Source organism: Pollachius pollachius, assembly GCF_949987615.1.
Source record: "Pollachius pollachius genome assembly, chromosome: 19".
Classification (NCBI taxonomy): Eukaryota; Metazoa; Chordata; class Actinopteri; order Gadiformes; family Gadidae; genus Pollachius; species Pollachius pollachius.
In genome coordinates, this window is record NC_136952.1 from 14985893 (window position 1) to 15007359 (window position 21467).

The window sequence follows — 21467 nt, forward strand, 5'->3', positions numbered from 1 at the left end:
AAGCTGTTATGTGATATGTAATCTGTGGGTCATGCTGCACAATTCCAAATATATACACTGCTATATATTACAGTGTGTACACATGTTTTATAATACACTGTTTTGTAGAGATCAAGCAGAGATTTGGAAAATAAAGTTTTGGAGCAGCAAAATATTACAATGTACGCATACAGACACAGACATGACCTTCGTCTTCTCAAACATGGACACAAATAATGTGCCCTTGATAGACTATGATACAGTATGTAGACAGTATGAATGAGAGTGGGATTTTTGTTCAATTGTTAAACATGCAATTCAAATTAGATACTTGTGAGACTTTCCTATGTCTGGCCTTCAAGTGAATTTATAATTATATCGTACAAACTTAAAATAATCATTCAAATAGGTATAATTCCAAACATATTCAAGAAAATTTAGCTAACAACGTGATGATATTATCCTTATTATTACTACAGACTTGAGTTGGGTAATAATCAGTTTGAAAACACTATATGGGATACCTATATGACCAGTTGGTGGACCATGCTAACAAAGACCCATAGCGGGGTTCTGGTAGACCTGGCCCACCATGACGAAACCTGAGAGACTAATAAAGGTAGCTCGGTACCGGGGAACGCACATGGCTAGGTGCCCTTGGACCCTCCTTGTTCCAGCCTGAACCGAACTGAGGGGCCGTGCACACGGTTAGCCATTTCTTTCTCCCAGACACGATCTTTGAGGCTATGTAAGAGTTACTGGGCAAACACATAAAAGAACACATAGTAACTTATTAAGAAGAACTATGGAGGGCCTCGTTTATGTCAACACCGCTGTTTGTCTCAAAGGTCACGTCCAAGTTAAACACAGTGGGGGGTGTTGTCCACGGGCCTCGGAGCGGAGCATGGGCCCCAAGCAAGACTTTTTGGACAAATCCTGTATGAAAGTGAAGTGAGGCTAAAACACAACAAGGAAAATACATAACTGCAGACACTGGGGTGAGGGACACAGTTAACAAAAGGTTCCCCTTAGTGTTGGTAAACAGCAAAGTACAAAAAATGTGAGTGATGTATTTATAATCAAATGTGATAAGACAACACAGAAATTACTTGTATATTTGTCCGTTGTTAATGAACATGGCTGTGAACAGAAACCAATCTACACAGACCTGAAAATATTTTATCAGTTGTTTGCCATGCCATATGCAAAAATGGTGCACCAATGGCTGGGAACTCCACGTCAGATAACCCTGATAAGTGTTTCTATAAATGGTCATATGTATTTGCATTGCATATTCCCATGATACCACTGCCATGCAAAAGGCAGCCCCAATCCAAGCAACATCAATATTGCTTGATGTATCTAGAGCATGAGAGTGGTACAAATATATTGTTTATTGTTGTAAACTGTTGATAAATTGCTTAAATATAGTCTCATAAGAAGTCCTCCTATCCTCTTTGTTCCTGTACGCACATTATTCAAACCTCTTTATCTCACATCATCCTGTATCCCACCTAGTGGTTATCATCATAAAATGTGGAATTACAGTGCCATAAGGAAATGACCGTGACCAAATAGATCTTGAGCAACACACATCTACAGTATGCTGACAATACAAAATACCATCCTGGATGGTTGTGAACAGACACAGACTTTAACCTCCACCCATTTGCTCTTAGTGACTTAGACAGCTGATCCCAAATGCAGCAGGGTACCTGTTGATTCCTGTTACCACAGGGCCGCCGCTGCCGTCACGACACCAGGCATTGTGTAGTTGTGTGTTGGACCAGGCCTCTCATGGGGCTGATGGGCCGAGCTCGTATCAGATCACATAGGGGAGATAGGGGATACTCTCCCAACACTCATTAATTTATCATCTCCCCACAGGGGGTCAGGTGTCCCACCTCCCTTAAGTTGCGCTTACTAATCACTTATATGGGGCGCAGGGATACAGAGGAGAGTGTAGTCAGCCATTAATGTATGTGTCTTGGGGCTAACTGACCTGCCACTGGCCCTCATTAAAGAATTGTACAATTAAACAGAAGAAATTGCTATGCCCATCACAAGAGGAAGATGGGAAACTATTAATATTACATATTATATTCACTTTATTTTAGAGTTGCTTCATTATTTGAAGTTGTTTTATGCGTGCAATATAGTGTGCTATTAATGAGCAGTTAGGAGTTAGGCATCTTGCTCAAGGAATCTCACAGGGGGACTGCAGGCAACGGGGTTCAAACCCAGAACCCTTCAGCTGGCTGTCACCCTGACTACCTGACTATCCTTTTATGTCCAATGAGATCTCAATGTCATTAATTATGTATTCACATTCGAGAGTACAAAAGTAATATGATATGAGTATATCTAATAATGCTTTTCAACATACTGGTATATGAAAAGGGTATGGGACTTGATCAAATTATTATTGTTTGAAAGTATCTGAACACTGTAATGTCTGAATCATATGCTCTCTTTAATAAAACTCTCTCTCTCTCTCTCTCTCTCGCTCTCTCTCTCTCTCTCTCTCTCTCTCGTGTATGTGTGTGTGTCTCTCTCTTCCTCTCTCTCTCTCTCCACCTCTCCCTCTCTCTCTCGCTCTCTCTCTCTTCCTCTCTCTCTCTCTCTCTCCCTCTCTCTCTTCCCCTCTCTCTCTCTCTCTCTCTCTCTCTCTCTCTTCCTCTCTCTCTCTCTCTCTCTCTCTCTCTCTCTCTCTCTCTCTCTCTCTCTCTCTCTCTCTCTCTCTCTCTCTCTCTCTCTCTCTCTCTCCCCATGTCCAGCAATCAGCCCTGCAGACGCTGGTCCCATCGCCCCCAGACCCCGGTCCCATCCACCCCCCCAGAGCCTGGTCCCTTCACTCCCCCAGAGCCCGTCCCATCAACCCTCCGGTCCCAGTGCCATGGCCGACCCCAGCTGGTGGAAGCTGACCTTCACACGCAAGAAGAAGTCGGAGGCCAAGGTTCTGTACGAGATCCCCGCCGATCATGACAGCAACACGGGGAAGAAGAGCGAGCAGAGCCCCGGGAGCGGACCGCCCCCCGGCTCCACGGAGCCCATGGACAGCCAGCTCAGCGCCCGGCTGGAGAAGATCGTGGACAAGTCGGCCACCAAGGGGCGCCACGTCAAGGTGTCCCACTCGGGCCGCTTCAAGGAGAAGAAGAAGGTTCGCTGCACGCTGGCAGAGAACCCAAACCTCTTCCCCGAGCACAGCCTGGGCAGCGAGAACCAGAAGAACATCAAACACACTGAGAAGTAGTGATCCTACCCACACTCTCACACACACACACACACACACACACACACACACACACACACACACACACACACACACACACAGGTAGAGACACAAACACAGAGGCAGAGACACAAACATGCACACACAGAGGCAGACACACACAAACACACACGGGCAGACACACACCCATATGCAGACATGCATGAGGCATGCGTATGTGCAAAGTGTGGGCGTGTTGCACACGTGACATTTCTACAATGTCCCTGGTCATAAAAGAAATGAAAGATCACAGAGAGAGATGGCTGACTAGTAGAGAAGCACAAAGCCAGCGGAACCTGGGGGCCATGAATACCCAGAACACTTTGTTTCTGCACCACACCCTTCAGGGAGAGTAGCTGGTGGAGTCCCACCCACACCTTTGCAAACAAGTGACCAGCACTCACAAGCATAAAGACAGCAGAGAGAATGAAAGTGGTGTGCTGTAAAACAGATGGTTTTCATATTCAAAGGTTTATTGAGGTGTACTGAACGTGATACGTTGAAATGAACGCCTCTGAAGACATTTAGGCGGCAGCATTTTTTTTTTCTGTAATCAAATGATCTTTGTATCTTTGTATGATTTAAAAGAATATGATTTAATAATATATTGATTAAAGATAAGACGTACTTTGTTAATTTATGATATATATATATATCAATTGTTATTTAATGAAAGACCATCGAAGGTGGACATTGGCGAAAACCAAACCAAATCTGTAACAAGCTTTTTGCAAAAATAAATATCATGTACATATTCTACTGGTATCAGATTTAATAAAATGTCTATATTCTGAAAATGTTTGATTAAGATGTGGTATGGATTTGCCTTTTAGATCAAAGTAACATCGCTCAAGGTTTTGAGTGATGTAAAATGGCAACCTGCTGTCGCATGGTCTAAAGGTCCCCAGCGTGAGAGTGATTCCAGTATCATGGCTTATTACTGTATCTGAGATGTTTTTTGTGCGGCAGGGTGTGTTGCCATGGCGATGGTAACCAGAGATTAATATTTGAAAGATTCCTGCTCTAGGTTTTGCATATTACAGCTGATGAAAATTAGTAAATAGCATCAACATCGTTACAGATAAGTATACCATTATTATTATGGTAACAGTTCTAATGCATATATTCATAAAAACTATTCCCAAAGACTTTTGTACCTCCGCATGGAAATGGTTTTACATGAATTATCACACTGCTGACATCTGCTGGCCAAGAACAGAATTGTTCTGGTAAATCCTTTTTTATTCAAAAAGTAAACATTTTAGTCATATCAATCTCATCTTATTCTCAAAAAACACTACATTCGTAGAATACATAAAAACAAAGTTGGCAAAATTGACAATAACAGCGCTTTCAAACCATCTGTTAGAAGGCAGTTGAATCCCAGCAGATTTAAACATTAAGACATCCAAGCCATGACGAATTTGAATCAGGAACGAGAGCTCCTCATACAGCAACATTTAAGACATTTTGTACAGTTAGGAACAGCTACTTTTGATACCAAAGGAGGAAATCCTTCACAGAGATATTGGCATTACTTACAGTTACTATGTGACTTATTATCAGACTTTGCTCTGCTGAGTCGTTCAAAGGGGCACAATCATATCAAGACATTCCTTCAAATAAGTTAAGTTAATAAGTCGATTTTACAATTAGTGGGACCTTTGTATCACAGTTTAAAACAAATACCTATCTTCTTACAGATTACCTCAAGTTACCGATAACACTCGATGATGCCAACAGGCTACCCAAAATTAATCTGTGTTTTGACTCAAGTCAACTGAGGATCTGTTTAAACCAACAGTACGGTTCTACTCAGAGGTCCCAGGGGCTCTCTCCCTGGTCGCCTCCCCATGCAGAGAGTCTCCCCTCAGGGGGACAGCCGCTGGTACACCCAGCCTCCCTCGGCCTGGTGCTGAAAGCCCTCCGCGGAGGCCTCTCCGTTCTGGGGCTTTGTGAAGACGATGCGGTCGTGGAGCCTGTTGGTCTGACCCTGCCAGAACTCAATCATGCTGGGCTTCACCATGTAGCCGCCCCTGTTAGGGAAAGACGGCAACAGCAACACTGTAGTTGAATATCAATGGAGATACAATTATAAGAAATACATAGATAGAAATATTGACAGTAAATACAAATAGATAAGAGATCTCTGAACCTCAAACCTCAAAAGATTTTTTAATAACTGCCAATATAATGACAAATTTACTCTTTGTACATTTATATTAATTAGGGAGGGAAACTTACCAATAATCTGGCATTGGCACCTCTGTGTCTTTAAACCTTTCTTCTAGTTCAGCATTTTTCTGTCTGAGGAACTGCAAGACAAAATTAATACAGATTTTCCTTTAAACCGAACAACACACAACCCCATTCTGGGCTATCCTATTCCGTCATTCCAGGGATTTAGACACCAGGTGATTGAATGCAGACTCAGGGCACGTACGTCTCTGTTGGGGACTGGGGTGCTCTGCCTGCTAACGACCGCTCCGATCTGGCTGCTCTTGGGTCGGGAGTGGAAGTAGTCACAAGAGCTCTCGAACGGGATGCGCTCCACGGTGCCCTCGATACGAATCTGGCCAGGAGCGAGAAAAAAAAATCAGCCAAGGGTTTTATGGTAATAGGGACACATCAATGTGGGTTCACTGCCCTCAACAGACAGATCGTATGGAGAGCATATCTACTATGTCCTTGATACATTACATTGTTGGGACTGGTCACAGAGTCGATTGATGTTTAAAGTTAAGATACCTGTCTGTTGAGTGGCGCCCAGTAGAAGACCAGGCAGGCATGCGGGTTGCTTTCCTGCAGACAATAGAACAGATTTAATTACATTTGAGGAGGGAATTATCTTCCCAAATTATATAATAAAAAATGTGCTTACCAATTCTCCGCCCTTCCGACTCTCATAGTTGGAGAAGAAGCGGAAGCCCTCGTCGCTGTAACCTTTCAGCAGCACCATGCGGGCCGATGGCAGTCCATCTCTGCAGAGACAAACAGAGCTTCAGGTCAGACTCCTGAAGACACACAAAGGTCGTTATGAAAGGTGCAAAACGTTATGAAAGGTGCTCTTGGGCTCACTTTGTTGCAGTAGCGATGCACATCGCATTTGCCTCTCCAATCTCTGGGCACTTTGTGGCATTGTCGAACCAGTCCCCAAACTGTTTAATGGGGTCCAAGTAGGCAAGTTGACTTTCCTCAAAGCACTGAATAAAAAAAAAAAGAAAAAATAAATTACTGAAATCCATAGGGATGCTCATTTACACACACATGCAAGCACGTAAACACACACACACACACACACACACACAAGCACGTAAACACACAAGCAAGCACGTACACACACACACACGCACACACACACACACACACACACACACACACACACACACACACACACACACACACGGGAACACACATGGTTATTCAACATAGGTCGTGGAAGTAAATATGGCCATGTTAAGCGTTCAGCTTTGAAGGTTAAATCTGTCCTTGTTCTATCCTGAAAGTTAGATTTTAGCCCGGACGTAGAGTTCAAGACTCTGCACCGACTCAATTTGTTCTTCGAGGTGACATTGGTGCAAATTTAATAAAATAGCTCATACGAGTGCAGGTGTGTACAGCCATCTACTTACTTCTTCGTCTCCATTGTATTTTTTCCTCATGTTACTGAGATCCATGGTTGAATTTGTACACAAAGTCTGACAAGATGTCTTTTGACCAAACACTTTCGTTGGCTGTAAATGCTTACCAAACAAGCAAATTCTGCCCAATGCTGATCTACTGAGTATGCGCGTCATTCTCCAGTCATTCACAGTCTACGCTTGAAACCTAAACGGATGTTCACGTAACGGTCACGTGACTCCCGACCATGTGAAGAGGTTTGTAAGGAATTGCAATTATGTATGCCTTTAGAGCTATATAGATATAGATAAAGATATAGATATCTATAGATATATTACATATATTATATATATATATATATATATGATATCATATATCATAAATTATTTATTTATAATTTATATTATTATTATTATTATTATTATTATTATTATTATTACTATTATTATTATTATATATATATAAATGTACATGTCTAGAGTAGGCCTAAAATCAAAGAAAGAAATTTAGTTTAAAGTAAACATTGTGAAACGTTTAATACGATGTGACACCGATGAACAACTCATCGATGACGGCTGCGCGGTCTTGAATGACGCTGTACGTAAAAGATGGCGGCGACCTTGTGTGGAACGTTACTAGCGAAATCAGGTAAATCAGTTAGATTAAAACATTGAATGGCTGTCATTAATTGTCTTCAGTGTATTCCTGTTAAACGCCCTTGTGTTGATATGCTGTATGATGTTGGTCAGACGATTTAAACCCTTTCCGTTGCTTCAACGTCCTAGTACTTTCAGCTTCAGCATTGCATTCTGGCTTGGTCATAATTTAATCATAATAAACCCATGTTAACGTATCCCTCCAATATAGGCCAAATTATATTCAAAGTTTCATTGCCACTCAAAATGCATCAGTTGACCTGAAAGCTAATTATTCATATTTTGGGAAGCTGTGAAAAATTCAGGCCAAACCACTGGCAATATCATGGTGTTCTATCCCTAGTTGTTTCAGACTTTCCTGGTTTCTTGGTAATTTTTGGTTGCTATTTATTCAAAGCGTAATTTAGTATAATTCAAGTGCTGACTACCAACTATATTAAGTAAAGAGCTTTAGTTTAATCTCATGCAAACACCCATCCAGCACCACAAACCAGCTTTCATCCCAATGTAAACCTGTTGTTCCTATACCCTGTGTTTCTTAACTCTAGGATGGCTGCCACTGACGCAGTGTGTCCGTGTTCGACACATGTCCAAATCAGTGACCCGCCACAAGAGGCCCATGCACATTATAAAACAGAAGCTAATGGCTGTTACAGAATACATTCCTCCTAAACGGCTAGCAGCAGGCGCGTATCCATCCCAAAACAAAAAGGTGGAAGTGGTGAGTAACCAAGCCAGTTGGACTGAGGTTAATCATATCATGCCTTTTGACTATCTACCGTCTATAATGTCTCTGCCATGGCTGAGAATCAAAACATCCCCTGTGTCAACATTAGTTGTCAGCCTCAAACTCATAACTTTTTTTTTACTTCAGAGCTTTGTACTATTTATCTTTATTTAGGTCTGTCATTACCAAGCAATGGTTATACTTTTCAAAATAGTTACATCTGAGTCTGTGGAACTAGTAGCTCTGTGCTGAATATGCCAATACTTACAAAAAACTTGGGGTTCAACCTTTCTCACATTGTACCTAGAGGACTTCTGTAAACGATTTACTTACTTTACTGACTTACTTACTAATTTCCTGATAGGCTTTGATTGAAACTTTTAAGGTTTGACATGATTTGAGATTTGAATTCCTAATCACTCTTACCATCAGGAAAGCGGTCTGGTGTTGCTCTTGAAGAAGGAAGTGAAGAAGGTATTCCAGGACTGCAAGATGATTGCGGTGGTCCAGAACAACGCCAGCAACTCTGAGGACATGTTGACCCTGAGACACCGGCTTCACAAGCACAGCCTCACCGTCAAGTTCTTCCCAAACCAGGTAGAGACCTTCCCCCGCCTCAAGGTTCACTACTGCATATGGTTACTTGGAGAGAAGCACCGATATGGAAGAGGGCAAGCTGGCCAACCGATACCACCAGCTGCATATAACAAGGCATTATTTTAAAGAATATTGCTGATAATCCAAAGCCATGTCAAGCGTGTTGGTGTCTGCGTTGACAGTGGGATCTGCCTATTCACTTGTTGACGTGTCATTTTGTACCCCCTGATTTTGGGTTAGGGTGATTCATGCATGTTCCTTTTTCTTAAAGGTGACATATTATATCACCAGGTGTGAGTGTGATTAGCCCTTACAAGCCGTTCTGAAAATCTGTGTCTTCTAACATCACTAGTGGGCGTGTCCACCTAGATGTGTGCTTGAAAGATCAGTCTACCAGCCTACCCAGTGGACTGAAGCAAACGTTGCTCATGTATCCAGCACACTTCTAGGTGGACACGCCCAATAGTGATGTCAAAAGACGCAGATTTTTAAAACTGCATTTAACTGCTTATCACACTCACACCTGGTGGTATAAAATGTCTCCTTTAAAATACTGACAGAAATAAATAATTTTATTCTATAAGCACAAATACCAGATAGAAGGATCAGATTGTTTGGCTTTGTGTCAAAGTGACACGGCTGAAATCTCAACAGTATTTATTAGCTGATCTTCAAACAGTTTATATAGTATTAAAACCTCTGTTCAAAGACACACGTGGAGAGTTCCAGAGCTGGTGGTGCATATATTGATCTGTGGTATTCTCAATGTTGCAGGTTATGAGGTCCTTCCTGAAGGACAGCGAGTTCTGCAACATGGCTCCTCTGTTCATTGGGTCAACGGTGCTGATTGTCAGTACACAGGGCAAGGTGAAGGAGATGCTTTCCACTTTGAGGGGCAGCCCACAGATGGTGCTGCTGGGTAGGTACCTCAGGCTGGCTGGATGGGCAGATGTCATAAGAGACAGAGGTGGGAGTTTGGCACATTTTGGATGAAGACCCATATCATCAGCCAGACTTTAGTTCCAGGGCGCAAAATATCCCAAAAAAACATTGGGTATTTCTGTAAAGCTAACGGCTTCCGTGCAAGATTTATTCAAATTTGAAGATGAATTCAATCAAAATGTTCCCCTGGAAATATGCAAACTTTTAGTGACCATGGGTGGTACAGTACACAACATCACGTCAGAATTTCATGTTTTGGGTAAGAAACGTAAACAATAATGGATGTGGCTCGCTGTACTTGGCACTAAACATCATTCTATTTGAATATACTGTAGACCCAAAAGTGATGCTGTGTTAGTCTGATATCCATGAGGTAATTTGGCCTCCACCACTAACCCCTCCCTACTCCTCCTCCCGACCCCCAGGCGGCTGCATCGATGGCACCCTGCTGAGCGCGCAGGGCGTGCAGCAGTACTCCAAGCTGCCCTCGGTCAGCGTGGTGCAGGGGGAGCTGGTCAGCGGCTTGACCCTGCTGTCCTCCCGCACGGCCTCCCTGCTCCAGCACCACCCGGCCCGCCTGTCAGCGCTGCTACAGCAGTACGTCAGCCAGCAGGGGGCACCGGCCGCGGAGCCACGGCCTCAGGAGTCAGAGGGAGTGGCGGTGTAGTCCTAGAGGCTTGTTGGGAACACCGTGGGCTTCCACCACGTTGTGGAGATGATCTGGTCCAAGATGGAAGGCTCACTGTGACAGGACTTGTCTAGTGCGTCTTCCGCACACCACAGTTCTTTTGGGGTTTTATAGACTGGCGGAGGGATTTGTTGAGAAGAATACGCTTCTACTACCACTCTTTAAAAATGTCTGGAGTGGCTTTATGGCCTTCAACCCCACTGAAGACATTGGTGTGCACGTCCTCATGAACATTATGGCTTCTTAAATGTTGTTGAAATGTATCTTTTTGGTTTGATTCTCATGTGGTGTTTTATTTAATGACATTAAAACCATGAGCAACACACAACTCCTGTTTTAGTGTTGCACTATAAATAATACAAAATGGGTTCACCTTGCCCCTTTTGGTGGTTTAGCATATTAATGAATGGAAGCAAAAGAAGAATGGCAAGTTCCTAAACTAGTCCAGCCATACGTTCTACACTGATGTCTGCTTCCGAGACAGAGACAAGTTTTTGGACATACATATTATGTTATGGCAGGGTGTACATGGGCTGAGCCCCGTCAGTCAAGCAGTTGATTTGGATGTCCGCATCCGAGAGCGCATTAAGCTTCTTGGAGCAGGGGTTGTAGCCAATTCACTGGGCGTTCACGTGGAACACTGGTTACCACCACTAGGGAGAGCTAAAGCTACCCTTCCAGGCCCGTTAGCGAATGGTCTGTGGGGTGGTCTCATCCAACTTCTCCCTTCTCTTGCCCTGTTGGCAAAGCGGTTAGCTGGATAAATGGCAGATCATGATCCATTTTATGATCTGACAAGCATAAATTATACTCCTATCGATAATCCCTATATTCTTACTGTTGCACTGTATATTGCAGTTGGTGAGGTTAAACCTATAGTTATAAATCTGTCTACCTCGGGTGGAGTGGGTGCACTTAAACTTTAACAATATAAACACTAACAATGACTAAGGTGAAATTCAAGAAGAGCACTAAACTATTATTTGGATTGGAACAGAGTCAAATTATTGTCCAGCAGTTACTGACCCTGCCCCATTTGTGTTTAGTTTACTACAGGCCATATGGGAAAACAAACAAAGGGCCGATAAAACAACATAAGAAAGCAAATATTAAAGTAGTGAAAAACAAACAATATGAAGATTTTATTTATTGTTTATTTTAACCCTATTTACCCCTTGTGGGTCAACTGTTTATCCATATGTTCTCCAACATATAAGCTAATAATTGTGTTGTTTTCCATTTCCTTCTGGTCGGTGTTCTATCATCCCTGTAGTTGGTAGTTTGAGTTTCTATGTTTCTATATGTGTTGAAGGACCCCTAACCCCCAGTAGATTGTGAATACAGAAAGGAGCAGGTAGAGGTTAGAGAGTGGATTCAAAGACAGGTCAAGGAGCAGAGGTTCAGAAGCTTGCTCAAGGCAGTTACTGAGCCTGCCCCATTTCTGTTTAGTTTACTACAGGCCATATGGGAAAACAAACAGTGGGCCGATAATACAACATAAGAAAGTAAACATAAAAGTAATGAAAAACATACAACATGTCGATTTTCCACAGTCTATCCATAAGTTCTCCAACATATAAGTTAATAATTGTGTTTTCCATTTCCTTCTGGTCGGTATTCTGTCATCCCTAGTTGGAACAGGGATGGAAATTTCCATCCCCATCATCTCTCCTAAGCAAAGAACATAGCATGTTGCAGTTAAAAGCCCAATTAAGCATGACGATCTGGAACGGAAAATCCATCAATCAATTAAAACTTGATCAAGTTTCCAGTCGGGGAGACTTCTATCTCTTCGTCTGTTCTACTGAAGGCACATCTTTCAGAAAAAGGTGTGGCTTTAATGTGAGAATTGTTTTAAGTATACATTACATCAAGCTTTATTCAAACATAGAAAAAAATAGAATCTCTACTTTATGAAGCCTGTTAGTACCTCCGCCAACAGGGAGCATGAGTTGGTAGGCCAACTGAAGGGGCTGGGTCAAGGGTCAAAGGGCCGTGGTCAGAACTGACAAGAGCCAAATATTCAGGTCACTTTTAGATCAACTTATGGTCACTAAAGAAATAATTCATCTGTGAAAATGAATGTACACAAGTATACATGTGGGTGGGAAGAATATTCTCTTGACTTGGGACTATGAAACCTCCAGGGATCTGTGCATCCATTTGAAAGTGCCGAAAAGGGGATGTCAGGCATCATGTCTGTGTTCTCAGTGCATTAACTGTTAGACAGAACCTTTGCAGTAACAGTAGGCCACTCGTATTCCTCTGCTGCTGGCATTGCCTATAAAGTATTGCAGGGTTCTATTTATGGTCAGGCGCAAAGACACTCAAATTCAAGGCTGGGAATAACTCATAAATAATAATAAACTTTACTTTCTTGTCAACAAGATGCTATGCAATGCAAACCAATTTGGTATAAATGGTGCAGACTCAGTGGCAAACAAAGCAAAACTGAATACCTAAATACACACACACAACAATAACTCAATGAACACAACTATTTACTTACCTACTTAATTAACTAAAATTACTAACCAAACACTACTGAACGGTGCCCCAAAATGAAAACACAAAATCCTAATCTTTGACATTAGTGAAGAGAGGCTGGAGTGTCTGTGGACAAGAATGACAATCTCACATAATGTTATAACTATAACCTGACTGCAGTTTTTGTGCAAGATGTGAATAATCAACTCAATAAAACGCATACATAGCCTCCTGAAACTATTCTGATTTCCACGTTCTGTTTCTCTCTGCATGTCTGGCCTCGAGGTCAGTGTTGGGGGTAACGTGTTACAAAATAACGCGTTACAGTAACGATAATACTTTCTTGGGTAACGAAGTAAAGTAACGCATTACATTTAAAATATCGGTTACTACACTACTTTACTAGACTATAGTAACGCGCTTTCCTGCGTTACCCAAGCCGTGTTTGCCTGCGTGTAAAGTTCTGTTCTATTGTCTTGCATGCATGCGTCTGCAGCGCCTGCATGCCTCGGCACGATTTCAGTGACGTAGCTGCTTGTGCGAAGGAGTGTTGGAGCGCAGAAGCAGGTGACACGGAAAGACAGGCTGGTTGCAGGGTTCATTGTAGAAGACATGCTTCCCCTGTCGACTATTGAATCGCCGAGATTTAGAAAAATACTAGATAAAATACCCGGGCTCGCAAGCCAATATCCGACAGCAAAACATTTTCCCATTAGCCTACCTGAACAAGTGTTATACCGACATGGAGTCGAAGCTAAAAAAAGATTTATACAATAAACACTAAGGCTATGATGTTTGTCTATGTATCTACAGTAAATTAAGAAACGGGAAAGTAAAGTAATAAGTAGTAAAGTTACTTTTCAAATGCAGTAACTAGTAAAGTAATCTCATTGCAATTTACAGAAGTAACTAGTAATAAGTAACTAATTACGTTTTTTGAGTAACGACCCCAACACTGCTCGAGGTGAACATTTTGTGGCCTTGAATATCTGGATGGTCTCTAGAGATCAGCAACCATATCCTCGCTCTCCTCGGTGTACTCTCAGGAGTCCCGAGTGGTACAGGGGGTATTACGACCAAAAGAGGGCGTGCCTCGGTTAAATCTCGCGAGATAGTTGGGAGATTTCACACTTTAAACTCGGGCGGGTGGTGTACGACTCGACAAAGGAAGATGGCTGAACATGTATTAGATGGTAAGTTTAGATGTATTGTCTTTGTATATGTGCCGTGCTCTTTTCAAGGATGATGCTTCAGCTGAGTTAACCGTTTATTCAAATAAGATAGAAAGCACCGTCTGCAAGCGGCTACACTAGGTATTATGCGGTATTCCAGATGCATCGTATACCACACGGCCGAGTTGCCCATACGCGCGAACGTGACGTAATTGCTGGCTTGTAGCACTTTCAACATTCCCGTTTGTCTTTGTTGGCATCGCTACACGACGAGGAAGGGAAGAAAAGTCATTGGGTAGTCATTGTTATTGTTAGCTACATTGGCCTCTTTAGCAAACCAGCTCAAAAACACAACTTTACATTGTATTGCACGCACTGCAAGACCGTGCAATCCATCAATTGCTGACCGGATTAAAGCAGCAATGTAATCAAGTGTGTAAAAGCGACATTAAAACGACAACGTAGTACATATAAACACGTTGGTGACCCGTTTACATCTCATTACGGGCGCAGCCATCTTTGTTTGTCGAGTACCTCGTTGAACTCAACCAAAAGGGGGCGTGCCTCGGTGTAATTTCGCGAGACAGCTGGGAGATTTCACACTTAGGGATGGTGTACCATTCATCTGGAATGCCGCATAACTGTGCACAGGGAGATTCGAGCCAGTCGTCTAATGAGCCGCTCCAATTGACCTGTCGCTAAGTCACGCCCCCCGTCGTTACCATGGCGAACTCGGACAAACAAACCAGACTAGATAACAAAAACATATGGGAAAATGTCAGCTGACAGTATATCAAAGCAGGTTTTGGAGAAGTTTTGGGCGAAAAATGATTACATTTCTTCCAGAAGCCATCGAAAGGGACTACATTACGCTTCAGAGGGGTATATTCAAAACTTTATAATGCATACTGAAGGTGACAAGCTTAAATTCAGTTGGTATTCTGGCCTGCCACACAGTCTGATCCACATTACACACTTCTTCTTGTCCCGTTGTGGCTTGGGTAAAGGGATGAAATATACCCCATTCTGCAGCTTCTTGGGATACCGACTGGCCGTGTTACATTTACCCCAAGCACATCGATTGACCATTAAATTGTTATATTATGCCTCCTCCCTGTTTTCAATGGAGTCGACCGAGTATAGTTGAGGCTGGAATGTCATTGGCTCAGCTGCGTTCTAAGGGCAGAGCTGAGCGACAGGTCAATTGTCCGCAGATCTAGGGTGCGTGTGCGTATTTATACATATATCGTGGAATCCGGCCCTGAAACTGTTTGATCTTTTGTTAATATGAAAGGTGACATGTTTTGACGCACATAAGGAACCTTGGATTCAGCAGATTATGCAAATGTGTCACTGTCTACGGCTGAACCCTTTTTTGGTCTCACTAATATTCAGCACTACAGGTTCACCATATTAAAAATCATTCAAATACAAAATATTCTAATATAAAAAATGAGACTACCAATGACAGGTTAAATTCAAGAAGATCATTAAACTATTATTTAGTTTGGAACATGTTGGAAAAGTGTCTCACTCTTATACCATTTATGCTTATTTTCATGCATTTTTCATTACCTGCAGCCTGATCTATACACAGAGAGTGAATGAAGTTTATATTATTTTATACTTTTGTATAATATGTACAAATTCAAAAAATAATAAATTATTGATTACATTGCTGCTGTCACCAACCGACACCCTGCAAATTGCATTTGTAAGGCTGAGTTACTAAGAAGCATTAAACTGTAGAAATTAGCATACTCCATTTATCCCTGGGGGCTGCAAGTACTGTGCTGACGTGTTTCTTTTTTATGATTCAGATCCCGGCGAAGTCGAGCCAACTGCACCGCTGCCGGTGAATGAGGGTTTCACCAAAGAGCAGACCCTCTTCCTCATCCAACAGATCCAGCTTGAGATAGGGGGCGAGGGACCTGCAACGTCCTTCGATGACCTCAACCGGCGGCTAAGGTCTAGGAAGAAGTCAAAGAAGGTGTTGTGGGAGGAGATGGCTGCGAAGCTTGCGAGTCAGTTCGGGGAGCACTTCCAGCACGAAAAGGTGTGTCGCAAGTGGCTGACGCTTACGGAGGGATATAAGAAAGTCAAGGAATACACTGCGTTAACAGGAAGGGGGCCTGTCCGCTTCCAATTCTACAAGGAGATGGACGAGCTGGTGGTGTGGTGCGACAGTCCTCCGTCCCCAGCGCCGGTGGACGGGGCTCCCTCCCCTGCGCCCTGCACCAGCACAGGGCTGTGGGCCCCGCTCAGCAGAGCTCCCTCCCCAGCGCAGCCCACCAGCACCTTCCCCCCGTCTCCTGCCTCTTCAGCAGCCAGTCCACCTCCAGTCCCAGCCCCCACCAGACCCTTTGATACCTCGAGGTTGCGGAAGCGGAAGAGGAAGGTTGACCTGGAGGACACAAGGGAGGATGACCTGTTGGCCTACCTTGAGAGCTCTGACGGCGCTGCCATGGCTGCTTCACAGAAGCGGCACGAAGAGTGCCTGAGCGAGATGAAGGCGCTGAGGGAGGATCGGAGGGAGCTCCTCCAGTTGTTCAGCCGGATGGTGGACAAGATGTGAGGCGGGCATGACGACAACAGACACAAACATTTAACGAAGACTTTCTCTTTTTCTATTTTAACATTCTATTTTTTAAAGTTAAATGAACCTTTTGTTTTGCACGCTTAATCTACGAAGACCGTCATCTCGCAAATTCGCCTTTCAGTTTTCCTTTAACGAAAATTAGACCTATATAAATCTCAGCCAAGTTCTACTAAATTCTACATTAGAGACTAGAACATTTCAACAATAGGGCCTAATAAATTCACCAGAGAAAGTGCATCTCCAAAAGGAAATTAACCCTAAAGCTAAAATTACAAATCAACAAAAGTAACATAATGGGATTTTGTTTGCAATCACGTTTTTTCGGTTGAAAACTGTTTTGTTTGGATCAGTTTGGATCAATTCACTTACAAACTACATTTCCCATAATGCACTATGATGTGTCACGGAAGAAAAAAATCCAAGCAGGCGGTCCGACGTCCAAGGTGCAGATAAAAGGATCTTCTGTGGACCTATGTTAAAACAATACTTGTGTTACATCAGTGTTAACGGTTCACCTCCCTTATTGCATAATAAAGAAAAATCGTTTCGGACTTGCATTGCCACACTGGAATGAGCACTTTCTGAACAAGAGGTAAACAATTGGGCTTCAAGTAAACTGCTGCGCTGTAGTTTCGGGAGGTTATTCCCGAAAGCCTTTACACTTACTGGCTTGGTTATATGTCGAACGACGTGGTTGTTGTGTTTAACATAAAAATGAGCAAAAGATGGGTCTCTGAACGTCATTTAGTGCGGTCTAAACTCTAAACTACTTTGAAAATGTAATTGCTCTCTTTTTTCAGAAGACTTAAAAAAATGTCAAAGACTCAGAGAGTGGGAGAACAGCTGCCTGAGGATGTTGGCACTGATGATTGCATGGCTTCATACACGTATACTTACAGTCCCGATTTACTGAAGTACGTATGTCCAAGTTATATCCTCTCAATTATTATGCTTTTTCTTTTCTCAGATCACATTAAATGTAAGTATTTTGATATAACCTCTGTAATTCCATTATAATAGCCAGTTTGTCTTATATCTAGGGATCAAGTAGCGTTCATAACTGGTGGGGGCTCTGGCATCGGGTTTCGTATAGCAGAGGTGTTCATGAGGTAAGTCGAATGCTAAACTATGATAAACGTGTAACCTTATGTCAGCGTCCAATGAAACCAAACATTTACTTGTGTGAATGTTCTGGGTCTTTTAGAAATATTCTGCAGTAGTCGCACAGGGTGACTTGAGTCATACTAGGTGACTGTAACTACTAGTTGAAGTTCAACCTGCTTCATGTTTTCTCCCGTCAGGCATGGCTGTGACACAGTGATTGCCAGCAGGAACCTGGATAAACTAAAAGAGGTGACATACAGTGACATGACACGATATTACAGAACTATTACAGGAAAGTATGTTAGACAACACTGCAAAGTTATTCCATAACTTTCAGGTGTGTGTGTTTGTGTGTGTGTACGTGTTTGCTACACTTCTGTCCAGGCAGCTAACAAGCTGTCGACTGCGACCGGACGCCGCTGCCTGCCTCTGCATATTGATGTCAGAAACCCTGAAACCATCACTGCAGCCGTGGAGGAGACTCTGAAAGAACTGGGCCAAATCAACATCCTGATCAACAGTAGGTCTTCTTATCTGTGCATGTGTTTGACTATCTCACAGCCGCACCCAAGCATGTATATATACATATATAATGGTATTTTGTTTGAATAACTGCTGATTGTTGTAATTTTAATAATAGCCAAAACTTTCTTTATTTGTTGTTGATTCATTAATTTATTGGGTGCTCTCATCAACATTGATATCATGGTCTGCGTATATAACATGTGTAGTGTTGATGGGTGAAAGAGCAGCTATATCAGTTGTGCTGTGAATAATTGACTCCTATAGTCTCTCCCTCTTGCATCCTCGACCATTCTCTACACCCCCACTAGGGGGTCTGATTGAGTTCACCGGGCTGGAGCCTTCCATGAAGTCACCAGAGTCATGTCCGATGTATTAACTTGCATGTACTTCCCGCAAACATGTTACTTTCAGTCTTCATAATGGCACTGCCTACACCTTAAATATGTGTTTGAATTACTTCAAAAAAGATGCAGCTGGCAACTTCCTGTGCCCAGCATCGGCCCTCTCCTTCAACGCTTTCAAGACTGTGATGGAGATTGACACCATGGGCACCTTCAATGCCAGCAAAGTGATCTACGAGAAGTGGTTCAAGGTCCGGTAAAAAGACATGCTTCCTGTCTCAGTCAGCAACATTTTCAACTATTTAATATAGTTCATCTGCCAAGAAAAACATAAATTACGTGTAGCAAATGGTGCCATTCATAAGGATGATTAAATCTGTAAAAGTTCTAGCAAAATGCCAGCGATTTAAAAACATCCACTTTACATTCACTATCCGTTTCCGTTGCTCTGTTAAAACAATATAAGAATAAAACTAAATTCTTACTCTGTGTGCTTTGGGCTTAATGTGGTTTCTCTGAGCAGGATCATGGCGGGAACATCGTGAATATCTCCGCAACTCTGGGCTACCGGGGCCAGGGCCTACAGGTGCACGCAGGCTCTGCCAAGGCAGCCAACGGTAACTCGCCTACACCTGAACCCCATATCCAATCTTTAATAAAATGCAAATATTAGGCCAATATATATTGGATTTCAGATATATCATGTATATATACACAAACCTACTCCCTTACACCTGTACTCACCGTTGTGATCCACAGATGCCATGACCAAACACCTGGCAGTGGAGTGGGGCCCCAGCGGAGTGAGGGTCAATACCCTGGCCCCGGGGCCCATCTCAGGCACCGAGGGCTACCGCAGGCTTGGTAAGCATTATTTATTTGTATGTTGGCCAAATATTTATTTCTCACCACTGTTCCACAATATGTGTCTCATTAAAGACACATTTAGGTATTCGAAGAAATATGACCTCTAATCATCTTTGGAGGGATTTATGTAAAGGGAATGTGAAGTAACATCACGTAGGGCGCCATTTTGTGAGACGGCAATCAAGCGACCTTTAAACATGGTGCGTTCGCCATAGCAATCAACGCTGTGCGAGGTCAACTTCACATTCCTTATTATGGCATCCAATCTAACGCTATATGACGCTTATTTGCCTGTAGATGTTGAACAACCCTGTTATTTGCAGGCTCATTGTTCTTGCTGGGTTGGAGGTACAAGTTTACTTTAAAAAAAAAAATCGAATCTAATTAAAAAAATCTCATTTCACACCAGGAAACTTAAAATAATTTGAGGACATTTCACTGGTTTACAAAATATAATAAGGATGAGATATTTATCAGTAATATCTGCCTTACCACTCAAACCCCACGTCTACCCACATTTTACTTTACCTGCAGACAACTTTGAGAAATAGACCCCCCCCCCCAAATAAAATAAAATTTATAAAAAAGCTTTTGCTGAAATGTGACCCATTTGCATGCCTTTAAATGAATGTCTGTGTTCTCAGTCCCCTTATTTGGTTGTATTCCTACCTTTTTAAAACAGAACCTTTCTGGTCACCATAGGTAATGAATCTTTGTCTAAAGCTGGCATTGCTTATGGGGCAAGACAAGGTTATATTTAAGGTCCATGTTTATTTTCGAAATGACTTGCTTGCAAAGATATACCTTCCCCTGGGACAGCTATGAGCTGCTGTGAAGATTTGACAATGTGGTTTATTAGAATTTTCTCCTGGTCCTTGCAGGAGGGCCCCAGGGTGAGGCCAGGGGAGCCTTCAGCTCTATACCTCTCCAGCGGGCAGGAAACAAGACGGAGATGGCGCACGGCGTCCTGTTCCTAGCCAGCCGGGTGTCATCCTACATGACGGGTGCCGCACTTGTGATGGATGGAGGGGCGTGGCTCACCTCAGCCAATGACGTGGCTGCGATGCTGGGTATAGCCTCTAACTCTGCTAAACTCTGAACCAGCCCCGCCTCCTCCTGGCCCAGGTGTGTAGGAGGAGGCGGTGCCTACAGATTTTTATTACTTTTTTAAAAAGTGTTGAAGTGTGTGAGTTCTGTTACTGTGGGGAGACAGGCCGGCCCTAGATGTCAAATTATTTTCAATAATTTATCAATTTGATTCAAAATGCTACCTGTAAGGCCAGGTTGATGGCTGTTCTGTAATTCTCCCCAACTCACAGATCCGGTCCGTACCTGGATATATTTACCAGCTATGAAACGTTTCTCCTCCATTCAAGCCATTAAAATGACATTAAGATCTGTCTTTCATTTTCAGGCCATTGGTCGATTGAAGCTAGGAGGGACAAGTGATGAAACCAGAGACTACCTGAACCTTCTTTGTTGGTTGCTTCGGTTGTTGCTAATCTGTTTTGGGGTAAAGGGCTGGAGTGTTGTGAATAATATCTCACAAATGGACCAATAAAGTTAATGTACTGCAAACATAAATAATATGTTATTACCTTTACCTGTGGCTACAGTTTTGTTACAGTAGCATAAATGATGTATGAACCCAATTACTGTCTATCGGCTGTTTCAAGTTGTTAACATGCTCATTAATAGAACAATTAGCTCATGGCAACGAACTGCTTGCTATCCAGACTTTCTCAACAGTGATTTTTGTCATTTTTAAATATGCACATTTGGAAAGGAGTGGGAAGAAGTATACACTTGTTTAATCCCACCACCTTTCATTAAATCATACAACAATTATAAACTACTACCTGTTTCCTTTACTTAAATTAAACTTGCAATT

The 21467-nt window shown here is 42.6% G+C and overlaps 4 protein-coding genes across 5 annotated transcripts; 3 read left to right on the forward strand and 1 right to left on the reverse strand.

The window, feature by feature from the left end:
* Positions 1 to 2875: 2875 nt before the first annotated feature.
* On the forward strand, positions 2876 to 3232 carry prr15lb (proline rich 15 like b; the record flags this gene model as incomplete). The annotated part of the gene is made up of 1 exon (XM_079757506.1): positions 2876 to 3232. The coding sequence occupies one exon, from the start codon at positions 2876 to 2878 to the stop codon at positions 3230 to 3232; it is 357 nt and encodes a 118-aa protein (XP_079613632.1).
* Positions 3233 to 4542: 1310 nt separating this feature from the next.
* On the reverse strand, positions 4543 to 7054 carry pnpo (pyridoxamine 5'-phosphate oxidase). Its single transcript, XM_079756402.1, has 7 exons — positions 6883 to 7054; positions 6329 to 6453; positions 6132 to 6231; positions 5999 to 6052; positions 5694 to 5822; positions 5495 to 5565; positions 4543 to 5286 (listed from the first exon to the last, which is right to left on the reverse strand). The coding sequence occupies exons 1-7, from the start codon at positions 7045 to 7047 to the stop codon at positions 5121 to 5123; spliced, it is 810 nt and encodes a 269-aa protein (XP_079612528.1). The 5' UTR covers positions 7048 to 7054; the 3' UTR covers positions 4543 to 5120.
* Positions 7055 to 7478: 424 nt separating this feature from the next.
* Positions 7479 to 10793, forward strand: mrpl10 (mitochondrial ribosomal protein L10). The gene is made up of 5 exons (XM_079756914.1): positions 7479 to 7519; positions 8076 to 8248; positions 8687 to 8851; positions 9626 to 9770; positions 10219 to 10793. The coding sequence occupies exons 1-5, from the start codon at positions 7480 to 7482 to the stop codon at positions 10458 to 10460; spliced, it is 765 nt and encodes a 254-aa protein (XP_079613040.1). The 5' UTR covers position 7479; the 3' UTR covers positions 10461 to 10793.
* Positions 10794 to 14105: 3312 nt separating this feature from the next.
* Positions 14106 to 21467, forward strand: decr2 (2,4-dienoyl CoA reductase 2, peroxisomal). Of its 2 annotated transcripts, none has more exons than XM_079757102.1 (11): positions 14106 to 14161; positions 15961 to 16711; positions 17540 to 17653; positions 17780 to 17848; positions 18041 to 18092; positions 18228 to 18363; positions 18836 to 18960; positions 19233 to 19326; positions 19469 to 19573; positions 20458 to 20701; positions 20991 to 21467. In XM_079757102.1, the coding sequence occupies exons 1-10, from the start codon at positions 14140 to 14142 to the stop codon at positions 20673 to 20675; spliced, it is 1686 nt and encodes a 561-aa protein (XP_079613228.1). In that variant the 5' UTR covers positions 14106 to 14139; the 3' UTR covers positions 20676 to 20701; positions 20991 to 21467. The 2 variants fall into 2 exon arrangements, with proteins under 2 accessions (XP_079613228.1, XP_079613227.1); XM_079757101.1 differs by having other exon boundaries at positions 20458 to 20646.